Genomic DNA, 17,312 nt, shown 5'->3' on the forward strand with positions numbered 1-17,312 from the left:
CCATGGAGAGGAGGGAGCAGGCTTGTTTTCTGCTGCCTTGGAGACTAAGACGTGGAACAATGGCTTCAAACTACAGGAAAGGAGATTCCACCTGAACATTAGGAAGAATTTCCTAAGTGTGAGAGCTGTTCAGCAATGGAACTCCCTGCCCCAGAGTGTGGTGGAAGCTCCTTCTTTGGAGGCTTTTAAACAGAGGCTGGATGGCCATCTGTTGGGGGTGCTTTGAATGTGATGTTCCTGCTTCTTGGCAGGGGGTTGGACTGGATGGCGCCCAAGGTCTCTTCCAACTCTATGATTCTATATGTATTAGAAAATACAAATGTGTGCTTGTCTGTGTGTGCATGTATTATAGTTTACTCAGTCACCAAAATTCTCTGCAGTGTACTAAATATTGAAAATATGAAACATGAACAGTAACACAGGGATTTCTTGACAAAATGTATTCACAAGAGGTTTGCCATTGCCTTCTTATAGTTCAGAGGCAAAAGCATATCTGAGTATTCCTTCCTAATACACACACTCAGACCAAAGCTAGTTGTGATAGACAGGCCCCCTCAGTCTTGCTCAGTTTCCTATGTAAGTTGTATTGTATGAATAGTGGGCTAACCAAGTCTGTCTTCTTCTCCATGCGTGCCTACCTCTCTTCCCTCTTGAAGAAAGCACTCCACCTCCGGGCCACAAAGACCTTCCAGGACTCCCAAGGCACTCTCAGGAAGACTGGGGAAGAATGGCTGGTCACCATGGCTGATACCGAGGCCCATATCCCAGATGTTTATGAGGAAGTGGTGGGAGTGGTTGATATCACCACTCTGAACAGCCGCCAGTACTGTGTGGTTTTTGATCCGGTGGGTGACGATGGCAAGCCCCAGCTTGGGCAGAAGAAGGTGATCAAGGTATGTGCCCGCTTCCAAGGACCGTGCGCTTCGTTAGCTGCGGATGACATAACACCAGTTATGGTCTAGTGCATTGTTTCTCAACCTGTGGGTCCCCAGGTGTTTTGGCCTACAACTCCCAGAAATCTTAGTCAGTTTACCAGCTGTTAGGATTTCTGGGAGTTGAAGGCCAAAACATCTGGAGACCCACAGGTTGAGAACCACTGGTCTAGTGCATTGTTTCTCAACCTGTGGGTCCCCAGGTATTTTGGCCTACAACACCCAGAAATCCCAACAGCTGGTAAATTGGCTGGGATTTTTGGAAGTTGGAGGCCAAAACACCTGGGGACCCACAGGTTGAGAACCAATAGGCTAGTGGTTGTGATGGGTCTCCTTATTAGTTTGCTTTTCATTTGCTTTTAACTTTATTGAGATTTAGAACAAATGGGTGGAAATGCCATGGAAGACTTTGACTATGCATTAGTGACAGTTTTATGGTGCTCAGAGCTATTTAATTCAGTAAAAATGTTAGAGACCCTAAATTGGGTCTTCTTAGGTCCAGTAGCCAGTCCCAAAAAAGATCAAAAAACAAGGTTTATTTTAGTTTCTTCATGAAGAAGACGGACAGCCTGACAGCATACGCAGATGCTACCCTTCAAGTGACTGCCGCGTCCTCTTGGCTTTTGTCCACCAATATATAACCTCAAGTAAACAAGAACATTTTTTTTTGTCATGGAAAGTACTCTCTTTCCAGCCCCCTCCCTTGACCTTTTGATGGAAAGTACCTTCTTGTACCTGCAGACTCTGCACTTAACCACAACCTTTGAACTTAACCACAATACAACTTCCGGCCTCTACATGTCACATCTTGTTTCTTAAAAACATGTTCTTCTGTGTTGCTCTTTTTCTACAGAGAAAGAGTATGTTTCTCTTTTGCTGTTAATTTCATTCAAAGCCCCTTGCTTAGCATCCTTCAAAACAAACTCCCTTTTGAGGAGCTGGGCTCTTCTTTGACGAAGATACTTACACAGAGTTTGGATGCCTCTCTGCCAGAATGGCTTGTCATTGATGTGCCTTGAGCAATAGATGGGTTCCTTCTAGCGCTTGGGATCTTATGGTCAACATGTCATGTCCAGGGATTCTGTGGTGTGCAAAGGATTCTGGGGCACATTTTACAGTGGCCAGTCACAACCAGTCCTCCAGATTTGTGGATATAATGTTTGTGGATTGACTATTAAAATATTTTTGTTTGTAGTTTTGCCACTTTAATATGTGTATCCCGTGCTCCTAACTCAGGCATTGGCAAACTTGGGCCCTCCAGGTGTTTTGGACTTCAACTCCCACAATTCCTAACAGCCTCAGGCCCTTTCCTTTCCCCCCTCAGCCGCTTAAGCGGCTGAGGGGGGAAAGGAAGGGGCCTGAGGCTGTTAGGAATTGTGGGAGTTGAAGTCCAAAACACCTGGAGGGCCCAAGTTTGCCCATGCCTGCCCTAATCCCAGCAAATCTGAAGTCTGACTGTAATTCAACAGTGATCAGACAGGTTTAACCTCACTGTAGTCTTGTCCTACAACATACCATACATACGTTCAGGAAATCTCCTTCACTGTTGCCAGTCTTCTCATTCAGAAGTCCTTTGTACCACATTTGAATCCCATTCCTAGACTATCATCTGAGATCTTTGTCAGAAATATTAACTAGCTATTTTTAATTACAAAAATGTGAGTCAAGGGTTAAATGGATGCAATGACGCAGCAAAAGCTGTACTTCAATATAAGCAGGTGTGCCTGTTGCTTAGTAACGCCTCAGTCTGAGAGCGCTCTCAGTGTGAGAAAAGCCTCTCCATGTGAGAGAACACCTCAGTGGGAGAATAGCTCTCAGTGGTAGTAGGCCTTACTGTAGGAGAAAGGCCTCAGAGTGTGAGGTAGGCCTTGTTATGAGAAGGCCTCACGTGTGAAGCTCGAATTTTATTTGTGTCATGGAAACCTTGTTTGTGTAAATTATTATCACATTATTTTACTATAAAGAAAGGCCTCCAATGGAAGATATAACATTGGTCTGTGTGTTTTGTTCTTTTTATCACTTTGGGCTACTGGTACTGGGTCACACTGCTGCTAATAAGTTACTCTGCTGTGCATTTATGAGGAGGGTCTTTTGTTAATAAGCCCACTTACCCAACAATCTTCTTATATTTCTCAGCTTCTGTGCTGGAATGCAAATGCTCTACAAATTTTGATAACCCTGAGCTATTTGCTTTCCATGTGAGAGGCCCACCGGGATAAAACTAGAGCACAGGTATATTTCTCTACTTCTGTACATGTTGGCAAGATGGTTTCCCATTTCACATAGGCACAGTATGGCGCTGTATTTCCCAGGCTAACTACAGATCCTCACCTTTGCTGTTTCCCAACCTTTTCCTATCATTTCTCCAGGGAGAGGTTTCCTTTTTCCTGAGGCCTGGAGAGTGGCTGGAACAAGGCATCCAAGATGTATACATCCTTTCAGAAGAAGAGGGCCTTCTGCTGCGGGCTCTTTGCCTTATGGAAGACATTAATGAGGTAGGAGGCTGTGTTGAACGGGGTAGACCTTGGAAGTACAGTAGAGTCTCGCTTATCCAACATAAACAGGCTGGTAGAACATTGGATAAGTGAAAATGTTGGATAATAAGGAGGGATTAAGGAAAGGCCTATTAAATGTCAAATTACGTTATGATTTTACAAATTAAGCGCCAAAATGTCATATTTTACAACAAATTGACAAAATTAGCAGTTCAATAAACAGTAAGGTTTAGCACATCTGGTAAATCATCAGCAATTATAAGGTCTATCAATCAAAAGGTTGCAAGTTCGAAGCTCCAGGTTGGCGTGAACTGCCAACTGTCAGCCTAGCTCATTGTTTACCTAAGCAATTCGAAAACAGCTTTAGCTGTGATTAGAGAAATTAGGTACCGCTCAAAGCGGGGGAGGTGTTTTACGACTCCATAAAGAAAGAAGATCAGAAAATGTTGGGCGACCAAAAGGAAGGAGGAAATCCTGACGGCTCTTTGTCATAGAGGATAGAGCAACAGCACCTCTAGAGTCGAGCCCAACCTTCCATGGCACCTCCTGTTCTGTTCTGTTCTGTCTGTGTATTGTCTGTACAAGGCGACATTGAATGTTTGCCATGTATGTGTACTGTGATCTGCCCTGAGTCCTCTTCAGGGTGAGAAGGGCGTAATATAAATAAAGTGTTATTATAAAGTGTTATTAACATTATGTAGTAATTACTGTATTTACAAATTTAGCACCAAACCATCGCAGTGTATTAAAACTGCTGTGGATCCAGGCAGGAGACAGACTATGTTGGATAATACAGAATGTTGGATGAGCGAAGGTTGGATAAGTGAGACTCTACCATAGATAGATAGATAGATAGATAGATAGATAGATAGATAGATAGATAGATAGATAGCAAAGTTTCAGAAGTGTTATTTCAGTTGCCCAAAAACATCTTGGTTTAAATCATGCTCTCAAGAGACAAAAATAACATAGTTTTACTCACAAACTTATAGCTTTACTCACAAACTTCATGTATTTAGCATACAGGGGCTTTGCATATTAATCCAGTTACAGGTAGAATTTGAAGTAGTTTGTGCAGATAACACAGGGCATCTTTCTTATAATCGACAGCCCAAAGTATCTCTCTGTTCTGAGAGTCTAATAGAGTCTTTGTCTAGTCTGAAAGTCCAGTGGAGTCTAAACTGTACTGTTCCTACTGATGTTTGAAAGCATACTGTTTCTACATTGAAAGTCCAAAGGCTTCTGCCCTTCTAAAATGGAGTCTGAGTCCTGACTAGTCCCAGTTCTGATCACATGGTCTGCAACACCTCTCACAACATAGAGTTAAGGAAAACTGCATACCAATGCACACATATACAATACAGTAACCAGTCTGAATTATATACATAATGCATAACTAGTGGAGGCTTGAAGAAGGTTGCTTTTGCCAACACAAACAGCGAGGGGGACCGCAGTTTGAGGCTGCCTGCTCTTGGTCTTCCAGAACAATTATATAAACAACCTCTGATGGAGTTTGACAATAGAGTCGCAATTTTTTTTGTCGTGTCAGAGCAACCAGTCCATTATATATTACATTTCTAACAGAACAAAACAAACAGACAGAAAAATACACATCTTGTGAGTTTGGTAGTTGGTTAAATGTCCTTTGACCAGTATCTGGCCACTTGGAGTGCTTCCGGTGTTGCTGCAAGAAGGTCCTCCATGGTGCATGTGGCAGGGCTCAGGTTGCATTGCAGCAGGTGGTCAGTGGTTTGCTTTTATCCACACTCGCATGCCGAGGATTCCACTTTGTAGCCCCATTTCTGAAGGTTGGCTCTGCATCTCGTGGTGCCAGAGCGCAGAGTCGCAATGGAGGACCAAGACATTCCTAGATAATTCTATTTAAATGAGCATTTTTATTCACACATTTTCCACTTTCATGGGGGTCCTGGTAATAAATGTAAATGATGACTAATTAGTCATCATTGTAAACCAGGGGTCATCACACTTTTTAAACAGAGGGCCAGGTCACAGTCCCTCAAACTGTTGGAGGGCTGGCTTATACTTTGAGAAAAACATGAATTCCTATGCACACTGCACATATCTTATTTGTAGTGCAAAAACACTTAAAAACAATGCAATAATTAAAATGAAGAACAATTTTAACAAATATAAACATTAGTATTTCAATGGGAAGTGTGGGCCTGCTTTTGGCTGATGTTGTGTGCTTTCAAGTCGTTTCAGACTTACGTTGACCCTGAGCAAGGGTCGGGTAAATGACTTTGGAGGGCCATATCTGGCCCTTGGGCTTGAGTTTGGGGATCCCTGATGTAAATGATGGCTAATTTTCCAAACTCTGGAGCAGCGAGAGGAGGACAAGTTCTATGATGTATAGAATTGTAGGGTTGGAAGAGACCACAAAGGCTATCCAGTCTAACTCCCTGCCATGCAGGAACACACAATTGAAGCAGACCCTGGAACTCATTCACCTCTCTGTCTCTGTCTTGTGCTCGTCTAGGATGACAAGAAGGTGCTCCGCAAGCCAGGCGACCGTTGGTTGATCCGGGGCCCTTTGGAGTATGTGCCACCGGCAGAGGTGGAAGTCATGGAGCAGCGCCACTCCATCCCTTTAGCGGAGAACGAGGGCATCTATGTGCGGGATATCAAGACCGGGAAGGTGAGCAAAGCAAGCGGAGTGGCACTTGGCTCCTCTCCAGCGCAGACTAGACGGGCTCATTAGCAGCGCCATTGGGATACACACCTTCAGAGGTCACTGCCGACAAAAGTATTGCTCCTCTCTGCCAGAGTTGGTATCCATTATTTATTAACTGCTCTTCAACCTAAGCTCTTGGAGTAGCTTTGTTTAAGAAATACACAGTTAGTGATGGGTGTGAAGGATATCCTATGTTCTCTGCTTAGGTTCTTTGGTTTTGTCCCTTTGGGAGTATTAAAATGAGGACTCCATTCACACTTGAGACCTTGGGCTCTCCTTCATTTAATGCTGACACTCCCCCCATACCAATCCAACTGCAAGGACAAAAGCACTGATAGTGTAGTCTAGAGAAAATAATAAAGAAAATAATAATAATAGGTTTGCTGTGAGTTTTCTGGGTTGTATGACCATGTTCCAGAAGCATTTTCTCCTGATGTTTTGCCCCAGGCAAGAAGCGGTCAGGCTTTGAAGCTGCAAGGCCATTCAGTGCTAACCAAAGTGGTCAGTTGCAACATTCACACTAGCCTCAAGCAGACAGGGGTTATTTCTCCCACCCTGGACGTTCCACAGATAAATAAACCTCACTTGCCTAGTTTCCAACAGACCTCACAACCTCAGAGGATGCCTGCCATAGATGTGGGCAAAATGTTAGGAGGGAATGCTTCTGGAACATGGCCATACAGCCCGGAAAACTCACAGCAACCCAGGGATTCTGGCCCTGAAAGCCTTCGACAACACAATAATAATAATAATAATAATAATAATAATAATAATAATAATTTTATTACCCATTTCTCCTTGTATCTGTAAGGGAGGTATCTCCATGTTAATATTGTGTACCAAAAATAACAAGGAGCCCTCTGACATCCTAAAACAGTGGTTCTCAATCTGTGGGTCCCCCAGGTGTTTTGGCCTACATCTCCCAGAAACCCCAGCCAGTTTACCAGCTGTTAGGATTTCTGGGTGTTGAAAGCCAAAACATCTGGGAACCCACAGGTTGAGAAACACTGTCTTAAAACCTCAGGCGCTTATTATAGCATGTGTTTCATTAATTTCTGCCCATTTCGCCAGATCTATGGCATACTAGGCAAAATTTCAAATCCGCTTGTGGAAAGCTAAGTGCCAGGGGAAATGAAATGCAAGGAAGTACTGGCAGTGACAACTGGATTATTAAACCATCTTTCACATAAGTGTTAATGACACAACTATCCTGCATATATGTAAAATGCCATGCCTTTGAGGAAATGGGCTGTCGTCCACACAAAGGCCATATTATGATCAATTTATTAGTCTCTGGGGTGCCGCAGGACCTTCTTGTTTTGCTGAATAAGATTTAGTTTATGTTTCTAGGATCTGAGCCAGAACTTGAAAGCAGGAAGGTTCAAAATAACACTGAGTGAGGTTTATTAGTAACTTAATTATGCTAAGGGGGGGGGGGGTTGCCTTGACTGTGTGGAAGGTTATCACCAAATAATATAGTGCTATTTTAAATGATGTGTGGTGTCTCCATTGTAGTTTGACTGACCCTCAATTGCGGAAAAGATGTGCTACTTCTTTGTGGTTACTATGCAGTCAAGTTTAAAGGATTGGCACTAACGTGAAAGCAATGAACTCTTCCAGAATTAAGTTCAGTCAAACCTTAGGAAAGTTCCTTTTTTGGACTGCAGTTCCCAGAATTCTCCAGCCAACATGACAATACTGGCTGGAGCAGTTGTTCTCAACCTTTCTAATGCCGCGACCCCTTAATACAGTTCCTCATGTTGTGGTGACCCCAACCATAACATTATTTTTTGTTGCTACTTCGTAACTGTAATTTTGTTACTGTTGTGAATTGTAATGTAAATATTTGATGTGCAGGATGTATTTACATTCACTGGACCAAATTTGGTACAAATACCTGATCTGCCCAAATTTGAATACTGGTGAGGTTGGTGGGGGATTGGTTTTGTCATTTGGGAGTTGTAGTTGCTGGGATTTATAGTTCATCTACAATCAAAGAGCATTCTGAACTTCACCAATGATGACATTGAACCAAACTTGGCACACAGGACTACTGTAACCAACAGAAAATACTGGAAGGGATTGGTGGTCATTGACCTTGAGTTTTGGAGTTGTAGTTCACCTACATCCAGAGAGCACTGTGGACTCAAACAATGATGGATCTGGACCAAACTTGGCACGAATACTCAATATGCCCAAATGTGAACACTTGTAGAGTTTGGGGAAAATGGACCTTGATATTTGGGAGTTGTAGTTGCTGTGGTTTATAGTTCACCTACAATCAAAGAGCATTCTGAACCCCACCAATTATAGAATTGGGCCAAATTCCCAGAAAGAACCCCCATGACCAACGGAAAATACTGTGTTTTTCTGATGGTCTTTGGTGGCTCCTGACACCCCCTCACGACCCCCCCCCCCGAGGTCTTGACCCCCCAGGTTGAGAAACTCTGTGCTGGGGGATTCTGGGAGCTGTAGTCAAAAAAGGGAGTAGCTTGCCCAGTCTCTAGCTTCAGTATTGTAAAATGAATTTATATTATACCTGGAACAGTTCTTAGGCTATGTAGAGTAAATATATGACATAATCCAGGCTATTTTGACAAATCTCAAGCAAGGATATTATTATGTGTTTTCCATTTTACTAGTACTAGAGCTTAATGTTGGACACTTGCCCCACTTCACCCCACTGTCTTGTCTTTTCCCATAGGTCCGCGCTGTTATCGGCCACACTTACATGCTTTCCCAGGATGAAGAGCTATGGGAGAAGGACCTGCCTTCCCATGTGGAGGCCTTGTTGACCTCAGAAAGGAATCCAGTGGTGGATCGTTCCCGGGACCCATTTGATGGAAGCAGTCCAGTTTACCGCGACAGGACACGGGCCGTGTCCTACCGAGTCCCCCACAACGCAGCTGTGCAGGTGTATGACTACAAAGAGCGTAAATCCAGGTGAGAGAAGCAGAGTGTGTGGTGTATGCATTCATGACTGCTTTGAAACAACAGATATTATTGTTTATTGCTTGTTGTGTATTTTTGTTTTTGAGTTTTTATTTTAACTGTTTTGTATTGATTATTTGTTATCGCTTTTGTTTATTGATGTGCTGTGGGCTTGGCCTCATGTAAGCCGCACCAAGTCCCTTGGGGAGATGGTAGCGGGGTACAAATAAAGTTTTATTATTATTATTATTATTATTATGAGTATTTCACAATCCAGAATGGTCAAGATCTATATGTTACGGAAGGAAAGGCAGAGGATTTTGAAGGTGAGGCCGATCGAAGTAATGGAGTTGTACCAGAGCTCTGTAGTTCAAAGCAAGGTTCTCCTACGTTCTATTCCATAACTAAATAACTATGTTTAAATATACAGGCAGTCCCCGATTTACAAACATCCATCTTCCAAATAACTGTTAGTTAAGAACGAGGTGAGACATGGAGCCCGCAGTGGCGCAATGGGTTAAACTCGTGTGCTGGCAGGACTGCTGACCAAAAAGTCGGCAGTTTTAATCCGGGGAGCTGGGTGAGCTCCCATCTGTCAGCTCCAGCTTCTCATGTGGGGACATGAGAGATGCCTCAGGGTGTCCCCTGGGCAATGTCTTTGCAGATGGCTAATTCTCTAACACCAGAAGGGACTTGCAGTTTCTGACTGTTAGGAATTGTGGGAGTTGAAGTCCAAAATACCTGGAGGGCCAAAGTTTGCTCATGCCTGTTCAAGATTGAAGGTGCAGTAGTTCAAAAAGTAATTTTCCCAATCTTTGCCTGAAACATTACAAATGTCCTGGTGCCTTCCTTGAGAGAAAATAGTTAACTCTTCCAGTGAATTACACAAAACCCCAGGGATTCTGTGCCGTCTTGCACAAACCCTCCTATGAGGATCCTTGCTCGGTTTGTCTTCCTCACTCGCTGGTGTCGCAGTAGCAGTGCCAAACTCAACTGGCCAATGCTTCTCTCTCTCTCTCTGAGCCTGAAGCCAGGGAGCTGACATTGTGCTTATTCTGCATGATGAAGAAAAGATAGTTTCCTATTCCAAGAATGAGATTTGGCACCAAAAATGGACTGTATGACTAAGAGTATTTCCCTTAAGCGATCTTTATTTTCCTCTCTTATTCTCATGCTTGCTCATTTCCCCTACTCGTAGTTTACTGTCCTGTGCCATACCCAAAAAGTTTTTTTCCAAGAACCTTATGGCAGAATACATAATCACCTTCCAGAATCTTCCAGTTCACATGTCATTGGATTCAGAGCTGTTGCATCCTCCGTTTCCTTTGCTAAGCTCTGAACTCTGGTTATCATCTCCACATTGTGTTATTCCAACATAATTTATTATCACATATGTTGTTGAAGTCTTTCATGGCCGGAATAACTTGGTTGCTGGACTGTATAGCCATGTTCCAGAAGCACTCTCTCCTGACATTTCGCCCACATCTATGGCAGGCATCCTCAGAGGTTGTGAGGTGTATTGGAAACTAGGCAAGTGAGGTTTTCATATCTCTGGAATGTCCCATGTGGGAGGAAGAACTCTTGTCTCTTGGAGGCAAGTGTAAATGTTGCAATTGGCTACTATGATTAGTACTGAATACCCTTGCCACTTCAAAGCCTGGCTACTTCCTGCCTGGGGGAATCCTTTGTTAGGAGGTATTAGCTGGCCTTGATTGCTTCCTGTCTGGAATTTCCCTGTTTTTTTTTGTTTTTTTTAGTGTTGTTCTCAGCTTAAGCGGCTGAGGGGGAAAAGTAAGAGGCCTGAGGCTGTTAGGAATTGTGGGTGTTGAAGTCCAAAACACCTGGAGGGCCTAAGTTTGCCCACGCCTGGTCTATAGTGACATTCTATCATGTTTAATTGCAGTGTTTCAGTACCTTTATGCATCTGATGAAGTGGGCCAATAAAGTGTCATGCTATTACAGATTGGTTAGATAGGATCTTAACAGTTCATCCCAGCTGGTGGTGACCCATTGAATCAATGGGGATATGGTAAATCAACACTTACATAACTTGCATTGGATTATTGAATCCACATTCGTTTAGGGTTGGTGTGATTATTTTAAAAAGGTCTTGGGCTTAAGGAAAGACTATTAAGAGGCCGATACTACACCACCTCATGCAATAATTTTAATTCTTTCTCTTCCTCTCAGGGTGGTTTTTGGACCAGAGCTGGTGCTTTTGGGGCCCGATGAGCAGTTTACAGTGCTGAGCCTGTCGGGGGGCCGACCCAAGCGCCCTCACGCCCGCCGTGCCCTCTGCCTCCTCCTGGGGCCCGACTTCTGCACTGACATTATCACCATCGAAACAGCTGATCACGCCCGCCTGCAGCTCCAGCTGGCCTACAACTGGTGAGTCGGGGCTACATGCGTTGGAGACCCTCCAACATGGAATCTATAATGAGAGTGTAGACAGGGTATGTGTGAACAGGGGATGGGCCGGAGATGTCACTGCCTTGATTCTTTCATTATTGGCTGCTACTTCCAAGAAAATGTAGGGGGTGCAGTACCGGCCAAACAATGCAATTTCTCCAGTGGTGTGGGGCATAGTGTATAATGCAGATCAGGCCTGGGCAAACTTTGGCCCTCCAGGTGTTTTGGACTTCAACTCCCACAATTACTAACAGCCTCAGGCCCCTTCCTTTCCCCCCTCAGCTTAAAAGGAAAGGGCCTGAGGCTGTTAGGAATTGTGGGAGTTGAAGTCCAAAACACCTGGAGGGCCCAAGTTTGCCCATGCCTGAACTCAACACTGCTGTCATGTACTTTATTATGACCATGAAGACTGTTTCCCCAACAGGCACTTTGAGATACCTGCTGCAGCCGAAGCATCGCGCCTGTTTTGCGTCCCAGATTTTGTGGGTGATGCCTGCAAGACATTGGCTTCGCGCATCAGGGGAGCGGTAGCTGCCGTCACATTTGATGACTTCCATAAGGTGAGTTGTTGGTTTCTCACTCGATCCCTTGCCTCCCCGCCCCCAGGCACAAGTTCCTCTGTGTGTATGTTTGTGTCTCTCTCTCACTTATCTTTTTCTTCCTTGGGTTTATGTTTCTTTGTTTTTGAACTGCTAGGTTGACAGAAGCTGGGGCTAACAGTGGGAGCTCACCCCACTCCCCAGATTCAAACTACCAACCTTTCGGTCTGCAAGTTCAGTAACTCAGTGGTTTAACCCACTGCCTTAACTAGTTACACTTTATTTGTGGGGGGGGGGGGGGACACCTCTTATTGGACTACGATCCTCCAAACATCTCCAACCAGTCGATCTGCAGAGTTATGGGAGTTGTAGTGAAAAGGTTCCCTTCCAAACTGTGTAGTCCCCTTCCAGCTCAGAGATATATTGAACTATAGCTCCAATTACTCCCAGGAAGCAATGCACTGGCTATTTGGGAATGATGGAGTGATTTTAATCTGACATATTTGGAGGGAGCCATGTTGGGGAAGGCCACCAGAGGCAGATACTTCAGGTTTGGAGAGAGCTGTTACTGCAGATGCAGACCGCAGCCAGGAAATCAGAAGACGTTTATTTCTTGGGAGGAGAGCGGTGACCAATCTCGATAAGATAGTGAAGAGTAGAGGCATCACACTGGCAACGAAAATCTGCATAGTTAAAGCAATAGTATTCCCCGTAGTAAACTATGGATGTGAGAGCTGGACCATAAGGAAGGCTGAGCGAAGGAAGAGAGGCACTTCTCTCTGGTGTTGGAGGAAAATTGTGAGAATGCCTTGGATTGCGAGAAGATCAAACCAGTCCATCCTCCAGGAAATAAAGCCCGACTTCTCACTGGAGGGAAGGATATTAGAGGCAAAGATGAAGTACTTTGGCCTCATAATAAGAAGACAGGAATGCTTAGAGAAGACAATGATGCTGGGGAAAATGGAAGGAAAAGGGAAGAGGGGCCGACCAAGGGCAGGTTATCCTTTCTTTCTTTTGGGTTCCCCTCCATTACATATTTTCTTTCCTACCTCATCCAGGGTTTTACCATTTTACCTCGTCCATTTGGCCTGCCCATTCTGCTCGATTTTATATTATGTTAATTTGTTTTATTCATTTTGCTACTGTACATATTTTATTTTGATGTAATTTTTGTTGTTGTCTGCATTCTGTATATTATTTTGTTGTATTTTATCTTTGGGCTTGGCCTCATATTAGCCGCCTGAGTCCCCTTTGGGGAGATGGTGGCGGGGTATAAATAAAGATTATTATTATTATTATTATTATTATTATTATTATTACTATCCTTGAAGTGATTGGCTTGACCTTGAAGGAGGTGGGGTTGGTGACAGAGCTTTGGCGTGGGCTGGTCACAAAGAGTCAGAAGTGAATGAACGAATAAACAAAAACAACATTTATTTATTTATTTGTTTGTTTGCATTATTTATATGCCGTCCTTCTCACCTCAAAGGGGACTCAGAGCAGCTTACAAGATAGATAGATAGATAGATAGATAGATAGATAGATAGATAGATAGATAGATGCATACAATACATTATACCATGAGCACCGGGATTGTGGCGCAGCTGGCTGTCAGCTGCCTTAAGATCACTCTGACCAAAAGGTCATGAGTTCGAAACCAGCCCGGGTTAGAGTGGGCTTCCAACCAATTGTGTAGCCTGTTGTCGACCTTTGCAACCTGAAAGACAGTTGCATCTGTCAAGTAGGAAAATTAGGTACCACCTTAAAGTGTGGGGAGGCTAAATTAACCAATTTATGAGGCCATAAAAAAGACTCCAGCAAAGCACTCCAGCAAAAAAGCATGCCGGGAATGCAGAAGTACTTCATCAGTGTCGCAGATGGACGATGAAAGCGACAGCTCCCCTGGTGGCCAGAAAAAGTTAAATAGCCTCTGTATGTCTGTATATGTTGTAAGTCAAAATTGGCATTGGATGTTTGCCATATATGTGTACACTGTAATCCGCCCTAAGTCCCCTGCGGGGTGAGAAGGGCGGAATATAAATGCTGTAAATAATGAACACAGTACAATATCAGCGCTATACATCACTATATAATAATAATAAAACTTTATTTACACCCCGCTACCATCTCCCCAAGGGACTCGGAGTGGCTTTCATGAGGCTGAGCCCACAATACATCAGTAATAAAAACAATAACAACAGTAATACAAACAATAAAGCACAACTATATTGTACTATACAATTATATTGTAATATTATTAGTAACATTCTTGTTCTGACAACAAATAAAACAGCAGTCTCTTCCTTTTTGCCTGTAGATAGGATTATAAGATAACTAACCTTTTGAACATTACAATATTTTATTTCTAAAAACATATATAGGCATTTTATCTAACAACCACCCTTTGAGGTAGGTTAGGCAGGAATGGTTGGCATGAGATCAGCCAGCAAATTTAATGGCTGAGTGGAGATTTGAACCTGGTTCCCTCCAGTCCTGATCTCACCCCTGCATTGCACTGGCTCCCTCCACGCTGTTTAATGCTTGAAGGGGAAATTGGTTGGCAGTGCTCTCTCCTGGCGTCGGCGACTAATGCACTAGCTGGCATTAAAACTGTTTTTGGCTTCAGGGTGTATTTGACTGTGTGATTGTGCTTGCTTAGGGGAAACGGAATCCGTGCTATTCTTTTACCGCAATTAATGTCCCCAGAACTCAAACCGCCTGATCTGCGCCGCCGTGTTTGGCTTCGACGGGGAAGGGACACTGCGCACCTCCTTGCGCTTTGCCCCCAACGGCCTTGTCATCAGCAGCATCGATATCCAGAGCGTGGAGCCCGTGGATCAGAGGACCCGAGATTCCCTCCAGCGCAGTGTGCAGCTCGCCATTGAGATCACCACCAACTCCCAGGAGGCAGCGGCCCGGTATGGAATAGTTTGGGAGGGATGTGATGGACAGGTTCATGGCATGGACCAGCCAAACTTACAGCTGGATTTCATATATTTGTTTCCCAGATTGTGCCTCCTCCTCCTCTCTCCCCCTCTCCTACCCCTCTCTCAGAAACACACATATGTCTGCTTTGTCCTATAACCAAAGTTCTCGAGGTGGCTTACAATGAGAATTAAGACAATGTATTGTCGAAGGCTTTGATGGCCAGAATCACTGGGTTGTTGTGAGTTTTCTAAGCAGTATGTCCATCTTCCAGAAGCATTCTCTCCTGACGTTTCGCTTCCATCTATGGCAAGCATCCTCAGAGGTTGTGAGGTCTGTTGGAAACTAGGAAAATGGGGTTTATATATCTGTGGAATGTCCAGGGTGGAAGAAAGAACTCTTGTCTGGAGGTAGTGATTCCCCCAGGCAGTAAGAAGCCAGACCTTGAAACTGTTAGGCCATTATATGCTAATCAAGGTGGCGAGTTGCAACATTCAAGTGTTGGAGGCAGTTGTTTCTCCCACCCTGGAATGTTGCAATTGGCCACCTTGATTAGCATTTAATGGCCTAGCAGTTTCAAGGTTTGGCTTCTTACTGGCTGGGGGAATCCCTACCTACATTCACACCTACCTCAAACAAACAAGAGTTCTTTCTCTCACCCTGGATATTATTCTACAGATATATAAACCTCACTTGCCTAGTTTCCAACAGACCCCACAACCCCTGAGGATGTCTGCCATAGATGTGGGTGAAACATCAGGAGAGAATGCTTCTGGAACATACAGCCCGGAAAACTCAGAACTACCCAGAATTAAGACACTTTTTTAAAAAGGAGTCAGTACATCCATGTTAGAGTCTGAAGCGAGCCACAATATAAAACCGGGTTAACACTAATGGCAAAAAGGAGTATTTGGTGCAAAACCTTCTGTCCAGCCCTTTGATGTTGCCTGAAAAAGTGACACTTCTTTGTATGAAGAGCTGAGTCTCTGCTCCACCCAGAAACTGCTCTTGTTTATCTAAAAGTCCTAAGAGAATCAGTTTCTTTGTAAAGCTTTACTTGAGTTTGGGAAAGTTAGGGGGTAGTTTGGATGGTAGTTCTTTCAATCATTATACTAGCCAGGACATTCTGGGGCCCAGAGTCCAAAAAAAGTAACTTTCCTAATATCTAGACTTGGCCTCATCTTGGAGGAGCCTTGAGAAATGCTGAGTCCTTGACATGACGAATCCCTAGTGCTGAGTTTGCACTTGCTGAAGGAGCCAAAAGCAGTGCCAAAGACAAGCAGACCTTCCAGCCCACAGAAATGGAGCTGCTTATTATCTAGTATTTCTACACCACTTTCTCAGCCAACTGTCGTTTCAAAGCATCGTACGATTTAACATTCACACTGAAAGAACTGTTTGAATTTATATAAATACACTATCAATATCAAAAGGATCATTTTTTCATAGGTGTGGTCCTGGAATAAGGCAACAAAAATGGATTGAGATCCATAAAACTATAGAAATAGTATTAAAACTTGAAATACCCACACATCCAGATGCGTTCATGTTAGGCATAACAGACAGATGACTTTTGAAGACACGCCAGACTTTTCATTCTGATGAAAACTGCAGCTAGAATTTTGTATGTGCGGACATGAAAATTAGAAACACCTAAGATGGAAGAATGGCTAGTAATTCCAATTTTAAAAATTCACCCTGAAGGACAATAAAAGAAGAGATTAGGGTAAGTTGCAGTCTCTTACAACAGAGCAAGGAAGAGTTACTTCTTTAGACTACGAGTCCCAGAATCCCCGAGCCAGTATGGTCAATGGTATTATTGTAGCCATGCTGGTTGAGGGATTTTGTGACCTGGAGTACAGAAAAAAGCAACTTTTCCAAATTATGCTGCAGTTTAGCTTCCAGGCTCTTCCCTCCAAAGCAGAGTGCAGACGGAGCTGCGGATGGAGTCAGGCTCTCTGGTGACAAATTTGCTGGCTCTTCATTTGATCTGCAGAATCTCCTGGCAGCAAAGTCCAGGTTACTTCCTTCAGGGAGATGGAGCAGAAGGAGCTGTAGATGGACTTGAGAGGGTACACGGCATGGGAAATGCTGACTAGTGATAAACATGCCATCTTGGGAATGTCTTTTTCCGTCAATCACAAAATGGTACAAAAAGTCCAATGCTCTTTGATCTCCTTTTTGCTAACCATGGATTGAGATAAGGCAGAGCTTTGGAAACATTTCCTGTTGGTGACATATTTTTTCGCGTTTCGCAACACAGTAATTCAGTTTTACTAACCAAGCAAACAAGAGGTTAAACCAACCCCTCATAAGAGATACAGACACATACATAATTAGCAATAATGACATATGTGGAGAAACCACATAGCTCACAAAAAGTTGTCGT

General features: G+C 43.7%; 1 protein-coding gene across 2 annotated transcripts in view; it reads left to right on the top strand.

The window, feature by feature from the left end:
• The window catches only part of MVP (major vault protein), a 35,045-nt gene that overhangs the window by 12,434 nt on the left and 5,299 nt on the right, over nucleotides 1-17,312 (top strand). For both annotated transcript variants that reach the window (XM_060780281.2, XM_060780280.2), the window contains 7 exons: nucleotides 657-893; nucleotides 3,302-3,427; nucleotides 5,925-6,083; nucleotides 8,824-9,062; nucleotides 11,241-11,438; nucleotides 11,884-12,019; nucleotides 14,705-14,916. In XM_060780281.2, coding sequence (XP_060636264.2) covers nucleotides 657-893; nucleotides 3,302-3,427; nucleotides 5,925-6,083; nucleotides 8,824-9,062; nucleotides 11,241-11,438; nucleotides 11,884-12,019; nucleotides 14,705-14,916 — 1,307 coding nt within the window. The remainder of the gene's footprint in view (nucleotides 1-656; nucleotides 894-3,301; nucleotides 3,428-5,924; nucleotides 6,084-8,823; nucleotides 9,063-11,240; nucleotides 11,439-11,883; nucleotides 12,020-14,704; nucleotides 14,917-17,312) is intronic.

This window comes from Anolis sagrei, chromosome 6 (genome assembly GCF_037176765.1).
Source record: "Anolis sagrei isolate rAnoSag1 chromosome 6, rAnoSag1.mat, whole genome shotgun sequence".
NCBI classification, from domain to species: domain Eukaryota; kingdom Metazoa; phylum Chordata; class Lepidosauria; order Squamata; family Dactyloidae; genus Anolis; species Anolis sagrei.